The 25,525-nt window shown below is 32.0% G+C and overlaps 7 protein-coding genes across 10 annotated transcripts; 2 read left to right on the top strand and 5 right to left on the bottom strand.

Moving 5' to 3' along the window:
* Positions 1–3,707, top strand: Eif2beta (eukaryotic translation initiation factor 2 subunit beta). 2 transcript variants are annotated; one of them, XM_072019527.1, is made up of 7 exons: positions 1–327; positions 908–1,168; positions 1,259–1,415; positions 1,491–1,523; positions 2,213–2,397; positions 2,485–2,769; positions 2,855–3,707. In XM_072019527.1, exons 1-7 carry the CDS (start codon positions 310–312, stop codon positions 2,897–2,899), a joined length of 984 nt encoding a protein of 327 aa, XP_071875628.1. In that variant the 5' UTR covers positions 1–309; the 3' UTR covers positions 2,900–3,707. The 2 variants fall into 2 exon arrangements, with proteins under 2 accessions (XP_071875628.1, XP_071875627.1); XM_072019526.1 differs by lacking the exon at positions 1,491–1,523 and having other exon boundaries at positions 24–327.
* Positions 3,708–4,057: 350 nt separating this feature from the next.
* LOC139995761 (putative malate dehydrogenase 1B) lies at positions 4,058–5,980 on the bottom strand. The gene is made up of 7 exons (XM_072019544.1): positions 5,825–5,980; positions 5,565–5,768; positions 5,172–5,485; positions 4,813–5,102; positions 4,547–4,731; positions 4,356–4,491; positions 4,058–4,287 (listed from the first exon to the last, which is right to left on the bottom strand). Exons 1-7 carry the CDS (start codon positions 5,978–5,980, stop codon positions 4,082–4,084), a joined length of 1,491 nt encoding a protein of 496 aa, XP_071875645.1. The 3' UTR covers positions 4,058–4,081.
* Positions 5,981–6,212: 232 nt separating this feature from the next.
* Positions 6,213–7,528, bottom strand: LOC139995753 (uncharacterized). Of its 3 annotated transcripts, none has more exons than XM_072019534.1 (5): positions 7,298–7,528; positions 6,984–7,192; positions 6,698–6,890; positions 6,509–6,607; positions 6,213–6,426 (listed from the first exon to the last, which is right to left on the bottom strand). In XM_072019534.1, the coding sequence occupies exons 1-5, from the start codon at positions 7,365–7,367 to the stop codon at positions 6,302–6,304; spliced, it is 696 nt and encodes a 231-aa protein (XP_071875635.1). In that variant the 5' UTR covers positions 7,368–7,528; the 3' UTR covers positions 6,213–6,301. The 3 variants fall into 3 exon arrangements, with proteins under 3 accessions (XP_071875635.1, XP_071875632.1, XP_071875633.1); XM_072019531.1 differs by having other exon boundaries at positions 6,951–7,192; positions 7,298–7,526; XM_072019532.1 differs by having other exon boundaries at positions 6,951–7,192; positions 7,319–7,523.
* Positions 7,529–7,750: 222 nt separating this feature from the next.
* Positions 7,751–9,389, bottom strand: LOC139995758 (stress-associated endoplasmic reticulum protein 2-like). Its single transcript, XM_072019540.1, has 3 exons — positions 9,138–9,389; positions 8,547–8,619; positions 7,751–8,446 (listed from the first exon to the last, which is right to left on the bottom strand). The coding sequence occupies exons 1-3, from the start codon at positions 9,219–9,221 to the stop codon at positions 8,409–8,411; spliced, it is 195 nt and encodes a 64-aa protein (XP_071875641.1). The 5' UTR covers positions 9,222–9,389; the 3' UTR covers positions 7,751–8,408.
* A 998-nt stretch (positions 9,390–10,387) lies between these two features.
* Tm9sf3 (transmembrane 9 superfamily protein member 3) lies at positions 10,388–14,799 on the bottom strand. Its single transcript, XM_072019542.1, has 10 exons — positions 14,665–14,799; positions 14,108–14,303; positions 13,888–14,010; positions 13,575–13,819; positions 13,039–13,278; positions 12,629–12,931; positions 12,356–12,564; positions 12,147–12,293; positions 11,987–12,070; positions 10,388–11,918 (listed from the first exon to the last, which is right to left on the bottom strand). The coding sequence occupies exons 1-10, from the start codon at positions 14,743–14,745 to the stop codon at positions 11,774–11,776; spliced, it is 1,773 nt and encodes a 590-aa protein (XP_071875643.1). The 5' UTR covers positions 14,746–14,799; the 3' UTR covers positions 10,388–11,773.
* A 396-nt stretch (positions 14,800–15,195) lies between these two features.
* On the bottom strand, positions 15,196–16,824 carry LOC139995747 (pre-mRNA-splicing factor RBM22). The gene is made up of 3 exons (XM_072019521.1): positions 16,631–16,824; positions 16,503–16,556; positions 15,196–16,410 (listed from the first exon to the last, which is right to left on the bottom strand). The coding sequence occupies exons 1-3, from the start codon at positions 16,682–16,684 to the stop codon at positions 15,283–15,285; spliced, it is 1,236 nt and encodes a 411-aa protein (XP_071875622.1). The 5' UTR covers positions 16,685–16,824; the 3' UTR covers positions 15,196–15,282.
* A 390-nt stretch (positions 16,825–17,214) lies between these two features.
* On the top strand, positions 17,215–25,330 carry Rpii215 (RNA polymerase II subunit RpII215). Its single transcript, XM_072019451.1, has 9 exons — positions 17,215–17,376; positions 18,105–18,374; positions 18,459–21,120; positions 21,193–21,398; positions 21,488–22,147; positions 22,218–22,606; positions 22,697–22,815; positions 23,151–23,339; positions 23,430–25,330. Exons 1-9 carry the CDS (start codon positions 17,299–17,301, stop codon positions 24,563–24,565), a joined length of 5,709 nt encoding a protein of 1,902 aa, XP_071875552.1. The 5' UTR covers positions 17,215–17,298; the 3' UTR covers positions 24,566–25,330.
* Positions 25,331–25,525: the final 195 nt, after the last annotated feature.

Genomic DNA, 25,525 nt, shown 5'->3' on the forward strand with positions numbered 1-25,525 from the left:
ATAAAATTGTACCTTATGCTGTCTTCTCTCATTGGTATATTCTCTCAATGCTATAAAGTCGACCAATAGAAAAGTTTGTCAAAGTGCAGGATGAATTGGTAGTTCAGCAAGCATTTAGAAGTGTGAATCACACTTTGCTCTTAAAAGTCGGATTTCTGATGCAATATTCGTTAACAAGACGTGAATGCACTGTATAAGTAGTACCAGAGGATTGAGACCCGCGTGATGAAGGCGCCGATCTGTATTTAAAGACCAAGGAAATTAATAAGTTTTATCGAGGACACCAAAGTGTTTAGAAAAACTCTCAAAATGACTGAAGAAGACTCGGTATGTAATCATATAAAAGAGATATCTTTAGGATGAGTTTGTGTCGTATTGGAGAAGCATGGGAGCATGATCATCTTGACATACTTTCTGATTTTTTGGAAATATGCTAAAACCTATGAATAAAAAACTGAAATTTGTTCCCATATATATGAATATTTTGTAACGAAACTTGTATAAAATAAAGATAATGCTACTTTATAGATTCCAACCTCAAAACCATGTGGATAGTATTCGAAAGAATGTACATCTATCATTAGTGTAATATCTCTTGACACATATTCCATTAGCCTTGTTGCTATAACATATTCGATGTTTATAATGCAATATACTGCAATATTTTATGATCAATAATATTTCTAAATTATTGTAATATAATGTTTAATCTATAAAATATTTCGGAGCACGGTTAATGCGATATATTTAAACAATTTTATCAAATTTTTATATGAAAATATATTTTTGTTTGAAGTAATAATCATTTTGTTGTGTTAATAAAACTACAGTGTTCTATAAATATGGTATATAAATAGAATTTCACATAATATTTAAAGATTTATTGAAGAATTAAAAAAATTCTTAGGTATTTGATCCTACTTTGAAAAAAAAGAAGAAGAAGAAGAAAACTACTTTTGATCTTGACGCTGCATTTAATGAAGGTGGTAGTACTGGTGATGCAATGGAAGCTACTGGTGACAAAGAAAATCAGGAGCCTGAACCTCCTACACCAGCTGAGGATGATGAAGCATTGGATTTAGAAAATTTTGGAAGAAAAAAAAAGAAGAAGAAAAAAGCATTTAATTTAGATGAACTTGATGCAGCTCTACCTGATACAAAGAAAGAGGTGAACAACTTTGTATATAATTATTATATGCATTAACAGTTTATTATATTTACTTACTTATATGTTTATATATTTACTTACTTTTAAAAGGATGTTGTTGAGCAACAAACAGAGGAAGTTGTTGTGGATGATACCTTTGACTTAGATATGGACTTCTCAAAAACTAAAAAGAAGAAAAAGAAAAAAAAAGATCTTGATGAGTTAGTAGCTGAGGAAGAACGTAAGGACATTGAAGATAAAGAAAATGGTAAATATTACATATTGCAAGAGTATTATAGTTTGGGGTAACTAGTTGTTTATGTTACTCATTATTTGTTAACATGCTGCACTGAATCTGAGCGAAGTGCAGAGTATGGTAAGGGATATGTTTGCTGTTTTCTATATATATATATATATATATATATATATATATATCACATATAACAGTCACAAGTACATATATCATTTACACTTTCATAAATCTCATTTTAATGCAAAACATAAAAAATGATTTTTTTTATACTTTATAAAAGTTGATTGATAATCAGCTTGAAAAAAATTTTATTGAATATTGATAATTAGAAATTTAATATATATTAAATATTGAATAAGAATATTTCGATATACATTGCAAATAACAGGAAACAAAGTGCCCAAGGAATCGTGCCTGCAACTTGTTTTCTCTTAAACTAATATTTTGGTAGTTTCATTCAGTTATGATAACATTAATTCTGTAGATTATAATATGATAGAGAGCCAATTATATTTATTAAAATAATGTTTTCTCTTCCTTTAAAAGCTGAATGTATCTGCTGCTGTATAATTGATCAGTAGTTCGTATTTTTTACATGCACATGTCTAATTTTGTTAATACTAGATCAAATAAGCAAACATATATATATAATATATATATATATAAATGTAAATAAATTTCATTTAGAAATCAAAGGCAGAAAAAAAGAATGGTACAATCAATGAAATTAGACATAGATTTATTTATTAAATTTTTCATTGTCTTCGTCAATTTTCAATCAAATATTAAATGTGTACTATATTTACTAATAGAAGAGACCAGTTGGGTTGGTTCAGATAGAGATTATACATATGATGAACTGCTGGTAAGAGTATTTAATATTATGAGAGAAAAGAACCCTGATATGGTTGCTGGTAAAAAGCAGAAGTTCGTCATGCGTCCTCCACAAGTAGTACGTATAGGCACCAAAAAGACATCTTTTGCTAATTTTACAGAGGTCAGTTGCATTATAATACTTGTTTATTTTATTTAGCAAACTGTAAATCCTTTCATTATTACTTATCTTATGACTTTTTAATTCTAGATATGTAAAACACTTCATAGGCAACCAAAACACTTACTGGACTTTTTACTTGCTGAATTAGGAACTAGTGGTTCTGTTGATGGAAACAGTCAACTTATCATTAAGGGCCGTTTTCAACAGAAACAAATAGAAAATGTTCTTAGGAGATACATTAAAGAATATGTTACCTGTCACACTTGTCGTTCTCCAGACACCATTCTTCAAAAAGATACTCGACTATTTTTCTTACAGTGTGAAACTTGTGGCTCAAGATGTTCAGTAGCTAGCATAAAATCTGGTTTCCAAGTAATTATTTTTAATCTCAATATTAGTAATTTTCTTGATATTAACTCTTTTAATAACTATCTTAACGACCAATTATTCATTTTAGGCCGTCACAGGAAAGCGTGCTGCTATTCGAGCAAAAACTGCCTAAAAAATTTGTCATATGTCATGTTTATCAATTTTGTAGCATAATTTTGAAATTATCAGAGATTTCTTGTGTCAGAACGCAGTTTTTACTATATCTATTATCTGAACACTCGTTTTTTACTTATGAAAACTGAGGATCGTCAGGATAAAAAAGAATAATTGTAAAATTTACAGCACAACACTTTTTATCAATTCGCAACAGACAAAAAGAAATTATACAAAGTACTGTTTCTGAACAAATTTTTTCAAGTTCCCCAACTATTTTTAATATTTTTATCTTACTTTTGATTTTAAAATCTTTAATATATCGTTTCCTCCTGGAATGCATATATAAAATAATATAATTTGATAGAATTTTATTTTTTTTTTTTATGCATTTCATTCCTTTCGTAATGACCGATGCGTATTAAACACTTTCGAAAAGGCATACAATTGAATTGACCACACCATTTAAATAGCAAGGATAAAACAGTCACACGATAATACGTAATGCATTATCCATTTGTCTACCATTGTGACATCAACATCCTGTATAAAGAACGATTAGGTATAAAATGGTATAGATTACCAGTTGTTAACGATAGATTTAAGCTGGTAACAATTTGTTATATCATTTTCTGTATACAAGAAAATTGTAACATTAAATTCAAGTACATTATTACGCATGGCCAAAAGTATTATTCCCGATATCTTTTCATGAGAAGTGTTGCAATAAAATGCAGTGATTTTTTTAAAGCGATCAACGGCTATCTTTCTTAGCTAATTTATTCAATTGTATTTACTAGGTAATAAATCTATCTTAAGAAACTTCATTACTTCTCTTATATTTCATTAATAACACTGTAAAGATATTTGTATTTATTAAGTTTAATTCTAATATACTGTCGTGACTTACGGCTTATTAGAAATCATTTATGTGCAAGTCACAAATATTTTTTATTTGAATTAATCTGATGTCAAACTTGTTTATTGGAAGCATTGGTTATAAAAAGATGTGCAATTTTAATGATTACAAATGTATATTATAACGATTAACTTGAATATATATATTAAATTTGGATAATTTAGTACTATTTATGTATATTAAATAATACAATAAAATTATGATTTTGTGATTAAAAATAAACATAGAGTTTTGTGGATGTAAAGCACTAAAATCGTATTCTTGTAAATGATTAAAAATGTATTATTTTGTTGCATCAGAACTGTTTTTAAATTCAATTATTTTTTTCTTAACATAAATACCAGTGTCTATAAGGCTTTGGAATATAGAAATTGGCATGTTCGGCATTGGGAAATCTCTGAAAGGGACCCATACTCGTGAACCATCTTCATATTCTTTTAAATGAACTGGTTGTGAAAATACTAATCCCTTTGGAATACCAAATGAGCCTAAGAGACGTAAATTATTTCTAATTTTCCTATTTTATTTTTTGTAATTCTTACTATTTTTATATTACCATCAGATTCAATTCCTAATGATATAATTTCATCCCCGATGCTTTTTTTATTACTGTACCATAACTTTAAAAGATCACAAATTGCTCTACATTTTGGAAAATCTTCTGATTTGCCCATTTGATATCGAAGAAGGGCCTAAAAAAATTCCTACTGTTTCATATTATTTAAAAAAGTGCAACAAGTTATGTACCTTGCGTTTCAAATAGTTTTTATAAGGATTTTTATCATGTATCTTGTAAAAAAACCATCTCAGTTCGGAATGTTGAGTTCCAAGTGGTAGTATCATATTCTCATTCGAATTTAGGGCTCTTTTATTTGGATAATAAACATCATATTTTTGAATCATATGGTAAACATCAATAAAGTGATTGATTCCTATAATTAAATTTTTTAATATATATGCAAAAAGATATAAGTGAAAATATCATGGTATTCTGCTTTAATATATAAACCAACCCAAGAAGCCCCAAACAGGTGGACAACCAAAGTTTTGTAGATTAAGACCAAGTGAATTTACAAATGTGTATATAAGTTCTAAACCATAATGAGCACTAGCAACTACAATGTTTGTGCTTGATAATTTTGTAACAAGTTCCATCATAATATTGGCGTAAAAACATGGAAGATTCATTGAACAAAAAATTACCTTCATATGTGAAGGCGCATGTTCATTTATATGTGTACATAAATTTGCTATAATTTTATAATTACGTTGTAGCCAATTATCTGTACCTTCATATTCTTCTCTGAAAAATGCGTATGTAAATACTAGTAGACATAATAACAATGAATAAAAACAATATTAATAGATTTACCGTGTTAAACTGTCAAGGTAAATTAATATATCACAATCTTGTAATCCATCAGGGATATTTTCCACAATATGTACTGTATTTATGCCAGCACCTATTGTTCCTGCATCTCTAAAAATCTTCCTAAGTTTAAAGAAACATCCTGGTTCATCATACAAGTTAATAACAATTCCATGAGTCATCCAGAGCTCTTTTGTCATTAGTAATTGAGGAACAAGATCGGGGCACATTGATCTTCCTGCTCCTATTATCATTATTTGACGGTATTTTTTTTGTACTTGTAAAGGTTTGCTTCTTTGTCTCTTTATATTACAAGCCTTTATTAAACGAACTTAACTTAGAAAAATGAACTCTTAAATATAATAAAAAAATTTTTACTATAAAACGTTTTCATACAAATAATAAGTCTGTTTGTAATGCATCAAGTTCTTCTTTGCTTAAATATAAACTGATGTCATAATAATTATGCAACAATTCCCAAAATTGGAAACTACCTCCAATATAAGTTACATGAGACTGACTGAGTCCAATTTCTCTCCATACTAGAGGAGATTTAGTGTGAGTCCATCCATGAAAATCACAAGTTTCTTTCAACCAACACTAGAAAATAAGTTTCAGAAAGAAGTATATTTATGAAGAAAATAATATTAACTTACATCCCATCTTGCAAAACTTTTACTAATACTTCTGTAATGAAAATTCGGTAATATCGTAGACAAACTTTCAGCAACGAAACATATATGATTGAAAGTACAATCTTCTAAAATACCGGCTATTACAGTCAAACATCTATCTGTTGTCATTTTGTACATCAACAATTGAAAAGCGTTTAATTGCTATTTTTGTGAAAATTTTTATAAAAATCTACCAATAAAATAATAGTGTGTTATTCTTACAACAAAATAATTTATTTATACATAAAAAAGTATCATATATCAAAGGTACATTTTATTATATTACTTATTCTTAATCTTCTTTTTATCTTATACGTTTAATCATTTATTTAAAGTCATCTTCATAATGTACTTGTATAGTTTAACATAATATAATATTCTTAGATTATTTTATTCAAAAATTCTGTAATAAGAAACTTAAAGCCACTGTTAAGTTAGATAACTATTCCATTTGTATATTTAAATTTTGTCATCATCATCTGATATTTCTGGTAAATCAGGATTTTTATATTGTATCCATTCTTCATCAAATATTTCAGGTGATTTATATAATTCTGGCATTTCAATCTCAATTTGTTCCAGATCTATATAAAAGATTTGAAAGACATATATATATATATATATATATATATAATACATGAAGGATATATAGTTAATGTTTAATACCTGATTCAAATCCTTCATCCTCATAAGGTACTACCTCACATTCCTTCTTTATACGAAGTTCTTTAAATTCATTTTCTATAGTTTTAGTATAAATGTCATCTGTAGAAATATATTTCTATAATTTAATTATTGTTTAAAGTTAATTACTTTTTATGAATTATAATTTAATCAAGTAACTAAATATAATACCAAATTCAAGTTGCATATCATAATATGGTGCTAGACTTTCTGGTTCTGGGTATGATTTGTGAATGTAATTTTTCATTGGTAATGGTTTCTTAAAAATATTTTCACCATATGATTCTGGTAATTTTATATTTTTTGTATTAGATACTTTTTTTGGAGATACATCCTTCATTCTATTGTAAGATACAATTGGTTTCTATAAAAAATTAAGAAGATATTATATATCCTATTTACACAATTTTGCAATGAGTTATACCTTTAATAAAATATTTCTCTTGAGTGATATTACTTGGCAGTTGTCGTCTAACTGTGTTAGTTTAGGCTTTAATAATTCTTGTTGTTTAATGGGAGTACTACTTTGTACGGTAGTAGAAACATTTAAGTCAGACTTAGATCTAATTGACAGTCCTTTTGGTTTTAATCGGCTAACATTTTTCAGAGGAGTATCATTTATACCAAGAGAAGTTTTTGATCTTGCCAAAGGCTTCATAGCTGGATCTATAATAGTTTTATTATTAATACATTTAAAGAATTAAAGCAGTTGGCATAAACCATTAGTTCAAAATAATATTTATATAAAACAAAGGAAATGTAAATATTAACCCCACGTATTTTTGTTTTTACCTTTGTGAAGTTCCGATACTTCACCGAACAAATTAAATATGTTTGCCATTTAGAAAAATTTATATAAAAAATAAACCCAAAATGATTAGAAAGATATTCTGAATCTAAAGAAAATAATTTAATGTTTCTAACTCCGCTTTTGAAAAATCTGTTTTCACTTCTTTCTCATAAGCTTTCCGTTTAATTTAAACAACAGTCTCTAAGCAAAACTAGGGAAAATTGGTCACACTGAATTCTTAAATTACTAAAAGCTTTTTTAGATATAAAATAAAACAAAATTGGTAGAAGAAAAAAAATATGAAAATACTGTTTTATTACTAACAGAATGTATCTATATTGCATTCATCCATTATAATTATTTATGATAAAGTAAAATTAAAACGTTTCTATGGTCTTTAGCCTATAAGGATCAATAAAGCTCACACAAGAACGTATTTATCCATAATATAATTTATTAAAAGAGACAAAGAATTGTCTGTAGCAAATATTTCATTAGGATAAATTACATTGATAATATATATAATATATATTTTTACATGTATAATGACTTATCATGTCTTAAGGCCTCTAAAATATATAGACAACCAAAAGCTACCAACTGTTTACAGTGGAATGCTTTGATTAATGAATTGATACAATAAATTGATCACATGTATGTACAATTATTTACTATATATAGGTATCAATGAAAGAATTTAAGCTTTTCGTAGGACTCAAAATAAAAAATGCTATGCAAAGCTATAGAACAGATTGAAGTCATACTCAAGATGTAACATTTTGTTTGATATCTACAAAACAAAAATACATTAAATGCAATATTCTTTCATTGATACATATACAATTAAGTAAAATGTTTATAAATGCTAAATTATTTTCATAAATAATTCCTTTGAATTGTAGCAAAAAAAAAAAGGATATTATTTAGTGGAAATTTGAGTTTAGTTTCATGTCAATATCATTATGATGTCTACATGTTTTTACAATAAAACAGTCTGTTGATCTCGCTTATATACCAGTAAGATGTAGACAGCTTCTTTTCATATTAACAGTAACGGCAACATTGTTTTAACTTCACATGCTTTTGGTTTTCTTAAGCCATTCTAATACTCTGAATTATTTGGAATACAGCTGAAAATTAGAAAATTTAACTTGTATATAGATGTGAACATTCTTTTCTATGTATTTTATGTTTATTGAAAAATTTATATTTCAATTATATTAAACTTACCAGAACCACATACAACAAAGAGGAAGAGTGCTAATAGACAAGGTCCAACTGGAGATCCTTCATCTTGTGGTTTCTACAAATACAATAATTATTACATATCATTGTGACTTCAGTTATTATTACCAGATATAGTTTGTAATTTTATATAATCAGTTAAATAAATAGATTTATAATAAAATGAAATTTATATAGTGTTTTACAGCTCATATTTACTACATAAAAAATGTATAAATTAGTTAAATAATTGATTTCAAATTCGTAGCATAGATTCATGTCACATATGGTACAATTATCAATCTATTAATTTGCTACTTTTTACTACTGTCAAAAAATTTTAAATCAAAAACATTTTTCAAAGATCTAACTATGCTAGCCGAAACATGTATAACATAAAATTAAAAATATGAAACAATAATATTATCATAAATGTCATTGCATGTGCGATCAATTTGGCAACTTTATTATAGTTTATAACCTCAAAATTGGAAACGAAAATAATTGTTTAGTTTTACACAATTAACATATTTTAATCATCTTACTTTACACATAACCGTTAAAATAGATTTTATCAAATAATAGAACACAACATACCGATGACTTTGGAACATTTCCACGAAGAGTGATGTTTTTTGTAGCTTTTTCGTTTGCTATACGCATTCTTTGTTTTGGTGCCATTTTTTGCTGTTTTTTATTTATCGGAAGTGTTAAGTTTATAACTTGAAATAAAATAGAAAACAATTTAAATAGTATTTCAGTCACTGTACACTTGCAACAATATGTAAAGTTCTTGTAGTAATAAATAGTTGTGTATACTACACTCCGACCTGCTGCGTCGACGAGTGCGCTTTGACACGTGAATACTTCTGAACGTACGACAGAGCTCTTAGTGCCACACTGGCACCATCAGAATCAATTCAAGAATTATACTTTTTGTAATCCTGATATTTTCTAAATCCTTTAATTATACATACAAATTGCCATATTGTATCATTACTTATTTAATCAGTGATTACAAATAACATATTCATCGTGATATAATATTTTATATGAAATACTTTTGAACAACGTAGTATTTTTTTCAAATACGAATATCACGGTCTTATCCTAAATGCAAATAAACGAACTTTTTCCGTGCGATATGACTGTGATCATGTATCATTCTTTGAGTTCTCAGTTAAGAACAATAAGGACATATGATTCGAGCTATATCGCGTGAAAAAAGGTTGCCCGTCTTCATTGGGCTTTATACACACGTCTAGTTATGGTCATATAAGGAGATCTGCACACTTCTATACTGAAAGCATTGACAAAACTGTTTGTTTTATTGAGTCGACAAAAATCAAGATGGTGGATAAGAAAAGGTCTTGTTCTGCGCATGCATAACGCGACATATCAGTAAATGTAGAATGGTGTATACGACTGTGAGCCCCTCTATAGGAGTTGTCAGATCGCACGATCGTATGCAATATACCGCCCGTGCCCAACTGCGATCATGACGAATACAATAGTATTCTACTAATTGAACATCACTATCCCCATTATTCCCTAAAAACTACTTTCAGAGCTCAACGTTATATTTGTTTCTTTTATTTCACTTGTCCTTTTCTTCTATTTTAACATTCAATTGCTTTTATACAAACTACTGGCCTTAGAATTTCAATATCTTTGTTGATTTTCTACCTATTTCATGTAAGGTTGAAGCTTTTATATAAACATAAGTTCTTCCTTAGGTCATAGGCCACAGATCGGAATTTATCCAATTAACAAGGCAAAATTCCGGCTAGTGAGATAACACTGTAATATAGGTAGATAAAGATCAATGGTGTATAAATAAAAATAGATTATATTTTTGTTGTACGTAGAAATTTTATATTTCTTAGAACTGCTACGTTTAATAACAAACTGTATGTTCATTCAAATATTCTCATTGATATTCGTCGCTCGATGCATCGCATTAGGATAAACACATTCACTGTCATTCCTAAATTCCACAATCCTCTCGATTTACTTTTTTTCTCAGCAGCGCTTAAACGCGTTCTTAGATATTTAACCGCGTGAAGAGGATCACAAGTGAAAAAATCATTTTATCACCGGTTATAGACTCACAATACTTCACATTTTATCAATGCATTCAAATTTCAGAAATCATTCATTTATAATAAAGACTATTCATATCAAAGAAAACATGTGATACATAGCCAATAGTAAAAAAATTTCGTATTATCCACATTCTTTCTTTAATCCTACTGTCTAGCTTATCTATAAATTAAAGTTACTCGAATTATTGGTAATCAAGCGTTATGTATATAACTAAAATCTCAATTCAGAGTCACACAACTGGGGTACTGTTTCTAATTATGCTAACTAAAGTATATCCCTTGCATTCTGGATAGATCGTATCGAAAATTTATACTGTACAATTTATATCTAATAACATGTATCTTCTTTCTTTCATTTATTTCAGTTTCGATTTATTCCAGCAATCATAATTATTAGCATTCATTGATGTTTTGGAATGTTAATATTTTTGATCAAGAATTCAAATATTTGTATTTGTTGATATATATCCTGAAAGAGGCAATGAGATTTCTTAAACATCTTTTAAATTTATACAACTTTCTTTCTATAAACCCTCCGAAAAAGGAATAATCAACAAGTTTCTAGTAAATCCAACAAACAAATAAAAAATTGAGCAACGTTATAAAGTTAGCTGTTTTAAGAGTAAAATAGTAATTCTAAAATATTACATAATTATCGGATCTTACATTTTGTGTAATACCAAATTGTGACTCATGAGATGAATATTATATATGACTGTTTGAATAATTGGCGAACTATTCGTTTTACAGATGTGCACTGTACTGTACTATAGGACCCATCTTCACAACTAAATTACAACAAATAAATTAATCATTTTTTTTTTTAAATGAAAATATTATTATGATATTACATCACGACGTAAAGTGATAAAATATTCACTGAATATTTCGAAGAAACATAACGATGTACCAAATATTTCTTTTTAAATATTTCCGCTACACTTCATTGACATTAGTATGTTATTGATGCCGGTTTAATAGTCTCTTCGACAAATTACATTTGCGCGTCATAACGAATAATGTAAATAACTTAAACTACTAAAAAAGTCCTACTTTATAAAGACCGGCAGGTTTCACTCTGTATGTTCTCAATTTAATCCATCTTAGATGTTACATTAGTATTGTGCTTTAGTCTATTTTAACTGTAGAGTAGATCTTTCGTACAAATGCATTAGTACCAACGTAACCAACTGTTCCACACATAATACCCAAGGCAAGACTGAACAATGCCATGTAGCCAAAGTAAAAGGCTGTTTGGAAGAGACCGTACATTCTGGAAAAAAGAAAGTTTGAAATGTAATTTTATTTTCTAATCAATGTAATCAAGCATTATAAACTTACTTAGTTTTAAAGAAGAAGTAATAAAAGGAATATATGTAGACATAACCAGCGGTTGAGGCGGCCGATAAGAAACTTGTCCACTGCCTTTAAAACAAGATAGTATATGTGAATGAAGAAACAATTATTGTTAAACAATAATAAACAGTAAGACAATGCTTACCATCGATAATCTTCGGCGTTTAGCAAAAAGTATGTACATACGATAGTAACACAAACAGTTACTATCATTAGAATAACGAATACTAGTAACATAAATCCATAAACATAATAAATTTTATATGCCCAGAATGAGGTAAAAATAAAATACCTACAAAAAGATAAAATAATTGTAATATAATAATTTTACAGTATGTAAATGATGAAACTTACATTTCAATGAATATCGATCCAAAGGGCAAGATACCACCAAGCATTATGATAACGAGTGGTTCCATAAACCATTTCTTTTCAGGAATAGGTCGAGGTACCGCGTTAACTCTGCATGGTGCGTCCGGTGTCCCAGCTAAGTTACGGCCTAATATGGTTCCGACTAATGTCAATGGTAATATAACAAATATACAAATACATGTTACTGTTACCTGTAAATAAAATATTCTTGTTAGTACATACAAGATACGTATATACATACAAATGAATGTGTACTATGTAAATAATACTTTCCATAGAACTAAATGGTATAGCACGGCTAGCGTGATAATACATTGCAATGAAGTTAATGAAGAATGCAGTGCCACAGACAATAAGAGGTAACATAAAGGCACTGAGAATCATTTGTTTGATCCAAATACGTCCTCCCATACGTGCATATAAACCTCCTCCCGCATAACCATTTATAGGTGATGTTGCAGCATATACAAATATTGCTATCGATAACATCGATCCTCTTTCTGCATACGGCTCTCCGAGGATAGCAAAAATAATAACACTAAGTACAACCACAGTAACCTAGGGTAAAAAGCCAAATTTAAAATTAGTACACGTTTCTTAAAAATGTACTATCCTAAAAATGTTTATTATTAAATTTGTAAATTTTGTATTATTAAAGTAATTACTTGATAGCCTGCGCCTATTAGAGCTGAAAAAAGCATTGCATGACTAGCTGGTCTAAATACATCTCCATGAACTTGTTTCCATCCATATTCATCTCCCAAATCTCGCTCCATATCATCCATTTCTTCGTCCCTACTATATCTAGCATAATCTTTCCTTAACGTACGCATTAAAATCATTGAAACAAGCCCAACAAGAAATATTACCATCATAAAACTATTAAAAATACTGAACCAATGAATCTAGAAAAGATAAAGAACAATGATCAGTTTAGTAGTAATGTATAATTTTTAAAGCAATAGTATTAATAATGCTTGCTTAAATTCCAATTTATTCAATGAATAATCATGTAACAGATAACAATTTTATTCTGAAAATATTCTCTTGTTCCATGACAAGGAACAAGAATTGATCTAATGAGCGGAAGCAAGAAAGACAATACCTCTCACTTACTCTTGCTATATCTATTTAGTGTCTCTATCAATATGTTTACATTACATTGAGCTCAAATTTAGGCAAACATTGCCAGAATACTTACTCTGTGTTGGAAAAAATTGGGATCCAGATATTTATCAAATCTGTCTTCAAATTTAACATTACTCTTCTTCCAGTTAACTTCATAACTGAAAGAGATAGCTGCATCTTGTACTAGTTTTACTTTATTTTCACTTGTCAAATTTACATCAACTATTTGCTTTCCATTATATCCTATATCAAACTTCTTATGTGTCCAAATGTAATAAGATACAACTCCATTATTTTCTTCTGGTTCTCCCACAACACCTAAATATTTTACAATAATCAATTGATATAATAGTAACACTTAAGTATTGGAAAAAGGAAAACATTACCCCATATTGGTAGATCATCCATATACATTTTATACCAATATTGATTCTTCACTGCATATATGAAAGCTTTTTCACTTTCTTCTGTTAATTTTATTTGACAATAGTCCATTTTGGCGATATCAGCTATGAGGTAACCAAGTATATATGTATGTATTATATATATTACCCACATAAATGCTTATATAATAATATTTATCACTAACTAATAAAACTAAAATACCTTTAAATTCAATTTCCAGGCCACTAAATTTGAGTTCGATGCCTTGCAGTGCCTCAGAAAAGGTCTCGTGATAATGATTAATGACATCTTTTGTACCCATACAAAAAGGTAATGAATAATATGAATAAGTTTCTTGACGGTTATGATATGGTCCAACTGTACTCATCCATAGTACAACTTCATCATTATCTTCGTACTGGAAAGAAAATACATCTGGTAATACACATTCCTCTTATATGTAATGGAATACAGTAAACATGTGTGTACATCACAGTAAAACGAATCAATCTCTAACAAACAATAAAAAAGCCACCTATTGAACTACACTACTTTTAGAAAAGATAAAGAACAAAGGTAATTTTTCATAAAAAGTAATGTAAATAAGAATATATGAATCGACAATATATTTTCCACGTCAAACCTTTATGGTAAGATAAGGAAAGAACGAATTGCAATAAAACAATATAAAATGTGGACGTTGTAAAGTCAACAAGGACACGAATGTAATTTATTTGTCACTTTGACATTTTAAAAATATGTCAATTCCAAATACTTACGATGTGAGTGTGCTCGTCAGGACGGGCAAAGGGGAGTAGGCTAAGCGCCAGAAAGTGGAATAACAATCGAGCCCGACACATGTTCACCGTGACGGGAAGGCGCACTAGGCGCCTTATGTTAATACAGACAGAAATTCAAAGATATTTGACGATGAAAACACTCCATAGATTTACAGAAAAAAAGTTACGTAGCAGAAACACCGGACGGACAGGCACCAATGGACACGTATTAAAATACGATGATGACACTCGGAGCGGCCGCTAATACGCGCTAGCTGTTACGAATGTTAGTTCACTATCATAGTAGATGGCGCTTTTACTAAGGTTCAAGTTGCAATAAGCTACTATTCATCATAAAGGCTGTTCCAATGAACTCAAAGTATAAATTCAAAGATCCAAAAGAAACGCATTGAAATTAAACTGTGTTTGTAAATAATATTATGTACATATTTTAAGATTTAATTAATTTACTAAGCAGTCGTATATTCATAATTATATATGGAAAAATAAAAATTGTTGTGACACAAATAGTTTAAACAAAATCAAAGATATATATTTATTTTTTTTATACACTTTTTATTATAATTACAATTAATAAAAATCAAAATGTTGTTATTACTATTCTTCGGGCCAAGGTTTTCCTATGCCTTGAGATGCACCCATTCTTGATGGATCTTGACTTGGATAATGTATTGGAGTTGTTCCAGGTGGAAAAATAGGTGTTGCAGTGGCAGCTGCCATTTGAGGTGGGAACATAAATTGAGGAGCAACTGGTGGAGGTGGAATCATCATTGGTGGCATCATGCCAGGAGTAGTTTGTAGATTGAAAAAATTATTTCCCATGCTTTCTGGTGGAGGTGGTAAAGCACCTGGTAAACCTGGCACAGGCTCCAAGATTTCTCTAGTTGCTTCTGCTGCGGATACAGTTTGCCTTCCTTGTGATCGTCCCCATTTAATTGTTAATCTTCGCCCTCCTAATATTAGTTTGTTAAATGTTCTTTCTGCTGCTGCTTCGGCAGCACTTCTCTGTGTGTACTGAATGAAAGCACACTGTTGACGAGGAACCATAGTAACGGAGCGTATTTCACCGTATTGATAGAAATGATCGCGTAATTGTTTTTCTGTTAAAACATCGCCTAAGTTGCCAACATAGAGAGTTGTAATGGATTTATCCTCTGGTGGGTCTAACTTAGGCATAGCTGCAGCTCGGCGCATTAATTTATCAGCAACAGGGTCGTTAACTCCATAATAACGATCTTTGATATTTTGATCAGCTAATGGATCATCAGGATCAGTAGGTTTCTCATGACGATATGGACACTCTTCTCCTCTTTTACACTCTCCTTTAACCCAAAAAGAACAAATATGTGGCCTGTTTCTTTTGTAATAAGGACTAGTCCTTGCTAGTTTCATCAACAAATCACTAGCAGCTGCAGATTTACCAACAGCACCTGCTGGTGATGTGGGATCTATTTTTCCAATTTCGCTGTCGATATTTTGTACATAATATTCCTTGTTTACATCTGATCTGGGCAAGTCATCTTTGATCTTAAGTGCCGCATCGCGTACTTGAATTGGTAAACCATACTCTAAATCAAGTAAACATGTCTGACACACATTTTTCAAGCGACTACAAGTCTGACAAACTTCTGTCTTTTTGAACCTCATTCTTGCACCAGGACACCACCTAAATACTGTAAATGGACGCATGCATATTTTGCATTCTTTCCCATATCTTTCTTTTGTCTACAAATATAATTAAAAAAAAATATTATGTTACACACAAATAAATATTTCTTATAAAAATCGAAATTAAAATTTTGACGAAATTAACTTACCATACGAATGTATGGATTGTCACCTAAACAAGTTTGACATAATATTGGGAATTCCTATAAGGAAAGAAATAAACAAATGTTTAAACGTATCAAATTCACGATTATGTTATAATTTAGATTTTACTTACGGCATCTTCCCAATTTTGCCTATTATACATATTCGTTGTCTTTGAAGTAGCCATTTTACTACCTGTTTAATTTATAAAAATCTTGATAAATGTTACGACAACACTAATGTTTATAATTCAATGGCGACTGGCGACAGACAGCAGACAAAGAATACTCTACGTCCGCCACCTACCTCATTGAACACGATCTTACCCTGCCAATAAGATAATGTTAGTTTTCATGAAACCTTTGTTAGCAAACTTAATTTTGGCCAACTAATTAAGTCAAGAGAAAGAAGTACTTAAAACAACTATGAACAAATGAAAGCCGTTTTTTATATTTTTTATATTTTATGAAATTAAAAGATTTCTGAAAATTGTATAATAACTTTTTTTGTATATTCTTGTATTAACTAACAATTAAATTTTTATGATAATAGCATTATATTTCAACATTAAAAATATTCATAATCGTATTATGTTTATTTAATAATGTAAGTAAAATTGAGAAGGCTCCTTAAGGTACAATAGTAATGCATTTTTGAACGCTTAAAATAGGTTAGTACGAAAGTAGTAACATACTGAACTGTCAAGAGTCAGGGGTGGGAGATGCTTCCATCGGTGAAGAACAGTTAGAGAGAGCTGTGGCGCAGAAGGCCGCGGGAGAAGTTGTATGCGCTTGTTGCAAAATGGCAACCTCCGACTCTAAAGCGCCTCTGCGAACCGTAAAAAGAGTACAATTCGGCATTCTTTCACCGGATGAAATAGTAAGTACGTTAGTAGTAAACAAATGGATTTCGTGGAATATATTTTTTCTGGGGTACGCGGAATTATTTCATCATGAGTCGACATTATGTGATACGTTATTACACGAAACATTCAGTGTTACTTCCAAACAGTCGTGTGTGTAAATTTTTATTATGTCCTATTATATTATTATGTGGAAAAACTCTACTGAAAATTATAAAATATATACAATAAAAATGATTTATTACGATATTATTAAAGCCCATGTAAATTTTATTTACAGCTTGTGACTTATTAGCTTTTTTTTAAATTAAAGGATTGTAATTGCTTTTTTCATAAAGGAGGAATTAAAAAGTTCCTTTTCTTAATGTCAGTAACAAAAGTGATCAAATCCAGAATAAATTACATATTTTTTAAAAGTAATATAATTTTAATAATAAATAAAAATTGTGGGTCTATGTTGATAAATACATAGTTTTATGTTTTGTTTACTTCTGTTGGTCCACTACTCCTTTTGCAATTATCTATCTGTATCTATTTATATGTATTTGTACATATGTCTATATGTATTTGTTTTGCATAATATATTAAACATAATATGAAAAAACAAATGTAAAATATTATATCGTTTCTGACAAACATGTTCCATATGCATCTCTATTATTCTCCTAAAGTGATTATTCAATAATACCTGTTAAATTGTGAATCTATCAATGGTATATAACTGTATATAATATTTTTTACACAGCGTCGGATGTCAGTCACGGATGGCGGCATTCGATTTCCAGAAACTATGGAAGGTGGTCGCCCAAAGCTTGGTGGACTTATGGATCCTAGACAAGGTGTCATTGATAGAAATTCTAGATGTCAGACATGTGCTGGTAATATGACAGAATGTCCAGGACATTTTGGTCATATAGATTTAGCAAAACCAGTTTTTCATGTTGGCTTTATAACAAAGACAATAAAAATTTTGAGATGTGTATGTTTTTATTGTTCAAAACTTCTTGTTAGTCCAGTAAGTACAGATTATTAGTAATCATATTCTTTTTCCACATATTTATTATTATTTATTTAACTTTGCATTATTTTTGGATTATAGCACAATCCAAAAATCAAAGAAATTGTTATGAAAACTAAAGGACAGCCACGAAAAAGGCTTACTTTTGTTTATGATTTATGTAAAAGTAAAAATATTTGTGAGGGTGGTGATGAGATGGATATTAACAAAGAAAATCAAGAACAACAATCTGCAGAGAGAAAACCTGGGCATGGTGGATGTGGTAGATATCAACCAAATCTCCGGAGATCTGGATTAGATGTTACTGCAGAATGGACACACGTAAATGAAGATTCACAGGAAAAAAAGATGGCACTTACTGCAGAAAGAGCTTGGGAAATTTTAAAGCACATTACAGATGAAGAATCATTTATCCTTGGCATGGATCCGAAATTTGCACGACCAGATTGGATGGTAGTAACTGTTTTGCCTGTTCCACCTTTATCGGTCAGACCAGCAGTTATTATGTATGGTTCTGCCAAGAATCAAGATGACTTAACACATAAGCTTGCCGATATTATAAAAGCAAATAATGAATTAATCAGAAATGAGCAAGCGGGAGCAGCAGCGCACGTGATATCGGAAAATATAAAAATGTTACAATTTCACGTAGCAACATTAGTTGATAACGATATGCCTGGCATGCCACGAGCTATGCAGAAATCAGGCAAACCTTTAAAAGCTATAAAAGCGAGATTGAAAGGAAAGGAAGGGAGAATAAGAGGAAATTTGATGGGTAAACGTGTTGACTTCTCTGCTCGGACTGTTATTACTCCTGATCCAAATTTACGAATTGATCAGGTCGGTGTACCTCGAAGTATTGCTCAGAATTTAACATTCCCCGAAATTGTCACACCTTTTAATATCGATAAAATGCAAGAACTCGTTAGACGTGGAAACTCACAATATCCAGGTGCTAAGTACATCGTCAGAGATAACGGAGAGAGAATCGATTTAAGGTTCCACCCAAAACCATCCGATTTACATTTACAATGCGGGTACAGAGTGGAACGTCATATTCGGGATGGTGACCTAGTAATTTTCAATCGGCAACCAACACTACACAAGATGAGTATGATGGGTCATAGGGTAAAAGTGTTGCCATGGAGTACATTCCGTATGAATCTTAGTTGCACGTCTCCTTATAATGCCGATTTTGACGGCGACGAGATGAATTTACATGTTCCTCAGTCAATGGAGACTCGAGCAGAAGTAGAAAACATTCATGTAACACCGCGTCAAATTATTACTCCCCAAGCTAATAAACCAGTCATGGGTATTGTACAGGACACACTTACTGCTGTAAGAAAAATGACTAAAAGAGACGTTTTCATCGAAAAGGAACAGATGATGAATATCCTTATGTTCTTACCCAGTTGGAATGGCAAAATGCCTCAGCCATGCATATTAAAACCAAAGCCTCTATGGACTGGTAAACAAATCTTTTCCTTGATCATACCAGGCAACGTGAATATGATAAGGACTCACAGTACACATCCAGATGAAGAAGACGATGGCCCATACAAATGGATTTCACCTGGTGATACCAAAGTCATGGTAGAACACGGAGAACTTGTTATGGGTATACTCTGTAAGAAGACCTTGGGTACATCTGCTGGATCTTTGCTTCACATTTGTATGTTGGAATTAGGACACGAGGTTTGCGGACGATTTTACGGAAATATTCAAACTGTAATTAATAATTGGTTACTACTGGAAGGTCACTCGATCGGTATTGGAGACACCATTGCCGATCCACAGACTTATTTAGAAATTCAAAAAGCCATTAGAAAAGCTAAAGAGGACGTGATAGAAGTGATTCAAAAAGCTCACAACATGGAATTGGAACCTACTCCTGGTAATACCTTGAGGCAAACTTTCGAAAATCAAGTAAATAGAATTTTAAACGACGCTCGTGATAAGACTGGTGGTTCTGCTAAGAAATCTTTGACTGAATACAACAACCTAAAGGCTATGGTAGTATCAGGATCAAAAGGATCTAATATTAATATCTCTCAGGTTATTGCTTGTGTCGGTCAGCAAAACGTAGAAGGAAAACGTATCCCGTTTGGTTTTCGCAAAAGAACATTGCCACATTTTATTAAAGACGATTATGGTCCGGAATCCAGAGGATTCGTTGAAAACTCGTACCTTGCTGGTTTGACGCCATCTGAGTTTTATTTCCACGCTATGGGAGGTCGTGAGGGTCTTATCGATACTGCTGTAAAAACTGCAGAAACTGGTTACATTCAGCGTCGTTTAATAAAAGCTATGGAGTCTGTAATGGTACATTATGACGGTACAGTCAGAAACTCTGTGGGTCAACTTATCCAATTGCGTTATGGCGAGGATGGTCTATGCGGTGAAACCGTCGAATTTCAGAATTTGCCTACTATTAAATTGAGTAACAAAGCATTTGAAAAGAAGTTTAAGTTCGATCCAACCAATGAACGGTATCTTCGTCGTATCTTTAACGAAGATATAGTTAGAGAAATGATGGGATCTGGTGAAGTCATATCCGAACTAGAAAGAGAATGGGAACAATTGAACAAGGATCGTGCTATACTTAGAGAAATTTTCCCTAGTGGAGAATCAAAAGTTGTACTGCCTTGTAATTTACAAAGAATGATTTGGAATGTACAAAAGATTTTTCATATAAATAAGCGTGCACCTACTGATCTTAGTCCTATGAGGGTCATACAGGGTAAACAATTTGATAACTTCGTATGGTAGTAATTATATGATAACATTAATATTAAAATGTGTTTATTTATAGGTGTAAAGGATCTTTTGGATAAATGTATCATTGTGGCTGGTGATGATAGACTCAGCAAACAGGCTAATGAAAATGCCACATTGCTATTCCAGTGCTTAGTGAGATCTACATTGTGTACAAAATGTGTTTCTGAAGAATTTCGATTATCCAGTGAAGCCTTTGAATGGCTCATTGGAGAAATTGAAACCAGATTCCAACAAGCACAGGTTTGTAGAAAATAAATGATGTGACGATATTTAAATTCTCATTAAAAAATTCCAATTCTAGATCAATTTTGTACTTTTACTTTTTTTAGGTATCACCTGGAGAAATGGTAGGCGCTTTAGCTGCACAGTCACTTGGTGAACCTGCAACCCAGATGACACTGAACACTTTCCATTTTGCTGGTGTATCGTCGAAAAATGTAACCCTTGGTGTACCTAGATTGAAGGAAATTATAAACATCAGTAAGAAACCAAAGGCTCCGTCGTTGACCGTATTTTTGACGGGAGCTGCAGCAAGAGATGCCGAGAAAGCAAAGAATGTACTTTGTCGATTGGAACACACCACACTGAGGAAAGTTACAGCAAATACTGCGATCTATTACGATCCAGATCCACAAAATACCGTAATAGCGGAAGATCAAGAATTCGTCAACGTTTACTATGAAATGCCTGATTTTGATCCGAATAAAATATCACCATGGTTACTTCGAATTGAGTTGGATCGCAAGAGGATGACTGATAAGAAGTTAACTATGGAACAAATTGCAGAAAAAATTAATGCCGGCTTTGGTGACGATTTGAACTGTATTTTTAACGACGATAACGCTGAGAAATTAGTTCTACGAATTAGGATAATGAACAGCGACGATAACAAGTTCCAAGATAGTGAGGAAGAGACGGTAGATAAAATGGAGGATGATATGTTCCTTCGATGTATTGAAGCGAATATGCTTAGCGACATGACATTACAGGTACGTCCATTAATTTTATAATTATATTATAATCCTCAAATAATATTTAAATTGTTACTTTCATATGCAGGGTATCGAAGCAATAGGGAAAGTGTACATGCATTTGCCTCAAACTGATGCTAAGAAACGTATAGTTATTACAGAAACTGGTGAATTCAAAGCAATAGCAGAATGGTTATTGGAAACGGACGGTACGAGTTTGATGAAAGTGTTGAGTGAAAGAGATGTCGATCCAGTTAGAACATTTAGTAACGATATTTGCGAGATATTTGAAGTACTGGGTATAGAGGCTGTGAGGAAATCGGTAGAGAAAGAAATGAATGCTGTTTTGCAATTTTACGGCCTTTATGTAAACTATCGTCATCTTGCTTTACTTTGTGATGTAATGACTGCTAAAGGACACTTGATGGCTATAACTCGTCACGGAATTAACAGACAAGACACAGGTGCTCTTATGAGGTAAGTTATTGTAAGAGATGAAGTAAATTTATTAATTTATTAACTATTATAGCATTGGATATGATTTCCAAAATTCATATTTTACTTTAGATGTTCCTTTGAAGAAACAGTAGACGTTCTATTAGATGCAGCATCTCACGCGGAAGTAGATCCAATGAGAGGAGTATCTGAAAACATTATCATGGGACAACTTCCACGTATAGGAACAGGTATTGATATTTTTTTTTAATGACTTCAATAAACAAGTCAGAAATTATCAGGTTAATATTAACCTGATAATTAATGTGTTACGTCGTGCGAGATGGTCTATGCGACGTCCCTCTCGGTCTGGCCGCCAAGGCCGGTAGGTAAGGGTACCTCGTCACACTGACCCGCAATAAACCCAAAGGACCATCATAAACCGAATCTTTTTAGATTAATTTCTATTCATATAAGTATTATGTATATATAATCGAAACGACTCCCGTCGACGCGCTTCAGCGCGATCGCATCTCCCCGCGACTGGATGAACTGACTATATGTCTATCTAATTTTATTTTTTCAGGATGTTTCGATTTGTTACTGGATGCTGAGAAATGTAAAGCTGGTATTGAAATACCAATGGCAGTGGGTGCTGGTGTAATGGGAACTGCTGGAATGTTCTTCGGTAGTGTTGCTACCCCAAGCATGAGTCCTCAAATGACACCTTGGATGGGCGCCACACCTGGTTATGGCGCTTCAAGTATGTCACCTGGTAAGATTATTTTCTGAGGCTTTATATAATTTTAATAATAAAATTTATTATTACTCATGTACCCTAAATAACCCGTTTCTTTCATCACAGCATTGGGTAGTGGCATGACACCAGGAGGAGCATGCTTCTCCCCATCTGGAGCATCAGATGCATCAGGACTATCTCCTGCATACTCTGCGTATTCACCACAACCCGGAAGTCCAGGAAGCCCAGGTCCTAGCATGAGTCCGTACCCAATGTCACCAGCAGGTGGCGCTTCACCAAGTTATTCACCTACCTCTCCCGCCTACTTACCAACATCGCCAAGTATAACACCGTCGAGTCCCAACTATTCGCCTACAAGCCCTACTTATTCACCCACTAGTCCAAATTACTCGCCAACGAGTCCAAGTTATTCACCAACGAGTCCGAGCTATTCACCAACGTCACCAAGTTATTCACCAACAAGTCCAAACTATTCGCCATCACCAGGTTATTCACCTACGAGTCCAAGTTACTCACCAACTAGTCCAAGTTATTCACCAACAAGTCCGAGTTACTCGCCAACAAGTTCAAGTTATTCACCGACGAGTCCAAGTTACTCTCCAACAAGTCCAAGCTATTCACCAACGTCGCCTAGCTACTCACCGAGTCCATCGTACTCGCCAACGTCACCAAGTTATTCATCAACCAGTCCAAGTTACTCACCAACCAGTCCAAGCTATTCACCGAGTTCACCAAATTATACGCCTGCCTCGCCATCTTATTCTCCAACGAGTCCAAGTTATTCGCCAAGTTCTCCACAATATTCATCAGCTAGTCCAAGCTACTCTCCGAGTAGTCCAAAATATTCTCCGACAAGTCCGTCGTATTCGCCTACGTCGCCGTCGTTTGCTGGAACCTCTCCACAGTACACACCAGCAAGTCCGACGTATTCTCCAACGAGTCCAACTTATTCCCCAACGAGCCCATCATACTCACCCAGTTCACCGCAACACACGGCGTCAGGAAGCACGAGATATTCGCCTAGCAGTCCAAATTATTCCCCTACTAGTCCAACATATTCGCCCACGAGTCCTCAATATTCACCGTCGAGTACTAAATACTCGCCTACCAGCCCAACGTATACACCAACCAGTCCAAGTTACTCACCAACAAGTCCAACATATTCGCCACCAGTGCCAGGGTATTCGCCAACGAGTCCCACGTATTCCCCGGCGTCACCAGCCTATGAAACAGACGATTAGGAAGTATGATTATACTTATCTATATGACGTTTTGTTATTATACGTTTAATGTGGACTAGGTTAAATATAAGTTATAATTATCGATTTTTAATTCTCCATTTTTTGACTTCATATTGTCTAAATTTAACAATTTTCTTAATTATAGCGTGAATATCTATTTGATCACAGGCCGAAGGATATTTTTATTTGCTTTTAAAGGAGGAGGAACTTCGAATCGTTCGTTTCGTTTGAATGAATATGAAGTAATGAAGTATTTCATATGAAGTGAGTATGAAGCAAAAGGAGCGAGGAGATATCGAGCAAACACAAGTCATACACTCGATAGGATGAATCAATGGGTTTGTTCGTACACGTACTTTTGATGGAAGATATGTATATAGTGAGGTCATAGAATTATTCAAGTTTGAAAGTATACGGATTTCGAACGTCGAAATAAAAATGTTGGAAAATCTAAGTGAAGTTTGAGGCTCGCAAGAAGCTTAAGTAAGATGTCAATTAGACTCAGCATGTTCTTTGTTGCTGCAAATCTTTAACTTTTACTAATATAATAACTATTGTAGAACAGAAAGTGACATAAGATTAATATTATGTAATTTTAATGAAAGGCTATAAGTAAAAATTGTAATGTCAATTCGTAAATAACATTTGTGATCTGAAATTCAAAATGTTTGTATTTTAGGGATGATGAGAATGCTTACATCTGTCCGGGACATTCGTGGTTCGAGCTGTGACTACTTAATGCTTTAATTTATGATTTTACTATATCTTTTCCATCAAAAGTATGTAAAATTTATCGACATTGTTCGAGAGATATTTTTTCTATTATATAGTATATATACGTGTCGAACGTGTTACATACCTATAATTGAATAGCTATACCTAAGATACATAGATCCCGACAGTTCATATTATACTTTGGCATCGCATGGCTATACATAGCTTTGAAGGAAGAAACGTTAA

This window comes from Bombus fervidus, chromosome 16 (genome assembly GCF_041682495.2).
Source record: "Bombus fervidus isolate BK054 chromosome 16, iyBomFerv1, whole genome shotgun sequence".
Taxonomy (NCBI): Eukaryota; Metazoa; Arthropoda; class Insecta; order Hymenoptera; family Apidae; genus Bombus; species Bombus fervidus.

Bases quoted from the DNA above. Each gene is read 5' to 3' on its own strand.
- Eif2beta (XM_072019527.1), top strand. The intron at 1,416-1,490 runs GTAAATATTACA...ATTTGTTAACAT, and splicing joins CATTGAAGATAAAGAAAATG to GCTGCACTGAATCTGAGCGA. The intron at 2,770-2,854 runs GTAATTATTTTT...TATTCATTTTAG, and splicing joins GCATAAAATCTGGTTTCCAA to GCCGTCACAGGAAAGCGTGC.
- LOC139995761 (XM_072019544.1), bottom strand. From the start codon at position 5,980: ATGTACAAAATGACAACAGATAGATGTTTGACTGTAATAGCCGGTATT. The intron at 5,769-5,824 runs GTAAGTTAATAT...CTTATTTTCTAG, and splicing joins AAAGTTTTGCAAGATGGGAT to TGTTGGTTGAAAGAAACTTG. The intron at 4,492-4,546 runs GTACATAACTTG...GAATTTTTTTAG, and splicing joins AAAACTATTTGAAACGCAAG to GCCCTTCTTCGATATCAAAT.
- LOC139995753 (XM_072019531.1), bottom strand. From the start codon at position 7,367: ATGGCAAACATATTTAATTTGTTCGGTGAAGTATCGGAACTTCACAAA. The intron at 7,193-7,297 runs GTTAATATTTAC...AAACTATTATAG, and splicing joins TAAAAACAAAAATACGTGGG to ATCCAGCTATGAAGCCTTTG. The intron at 6,608-6,697 runs GTATTATATTTA...ATATTTCTACAG, and splicing joins TGATATGCAACTTGAATTTG to ATGACATTTATACTAAAACT.
- LOC139995758 (XM_072019540.1), bottom strand. From the start codon at position 9,221: ATGGCACCAAAACAAAGAATGCGTATAGCAAACGAAAAAGCTACAAAA. The intron at 8,620-9,137 runs GTATGTTGTGTT...TTGTATTTGTAG, and splicing joins GAAATGTTCCAAAGTCATCG to AAACCACAAGATGAAGGATC. The intron at 8,447-8,546 runs GTAAGTTTAATA...TCTAATTTTCAG, and splicing joins CTTTGTTGTATGTGGTTCTG to CTGTATTCCAAATAATTCAG.
- Tm9sf3 (XM_072019542.1), bottom strand. From the start codon at position 14,745: ATGTGTCGGGCTCGATTGTTATTCCACTTTCTGGCGCTTAGCCTACTC. The intron at 14,304-14,664 runs GTAAGTATTTGG...TTTTCTTTCCAG, and splicing joins CTGACGAGCACACTCACATC to TACGAAGATAATGATGAAGT. The intron at 13,820-13,887 runs GTAATGTTTTCC...TAAAATATTTAG, and splicing joins GGATGATCTACCAATATGGG to GTGTTGTGGGAGAACCAGAA.
- LOC139995747 (XM_072019521.1), bottom strand. From the start codon at position 16,684: ATGGCTACTTCAAAGACAACGAATATGTATAATAGGCAAAATTGGGAA. The intron at 16,557-16,630 runs GTAAGTAAAATC...CTTTCCTTATAG, and splicing joins GGCAAAATTGGGAAGATGCC to GAATTCCCAATATTATGTCA. The intron at 16,411-16,502 runs GTAAGTTAATTT...TTATATTTGTAG, and splicing joins ACAATCCATACATTCGTATG to ACAAAAGAAAGATATGGGAA.
- Rpii215 (XM_072019451.1), top strand. From the start codon at position 17,299: ATGGCAACCTCCGACTCTAAAGCGCCTCTGCGAACCGTAAAAAGAGTA. The intron at 21,121-21,192 runs GTAAACAATTTG...GTTTATTTATAG, and splicing joins TCCTATGAGGGTCATACAGG to GTGTAAAGGATCTTTTGGAT. The intron at 21,399-21,487 runs GTTTGTAGAAAA...TACTTTTTTTAG, and splicing joins CCAGATTCCAACAAGCACAG to GTATCACCTGGAGAAATGGT.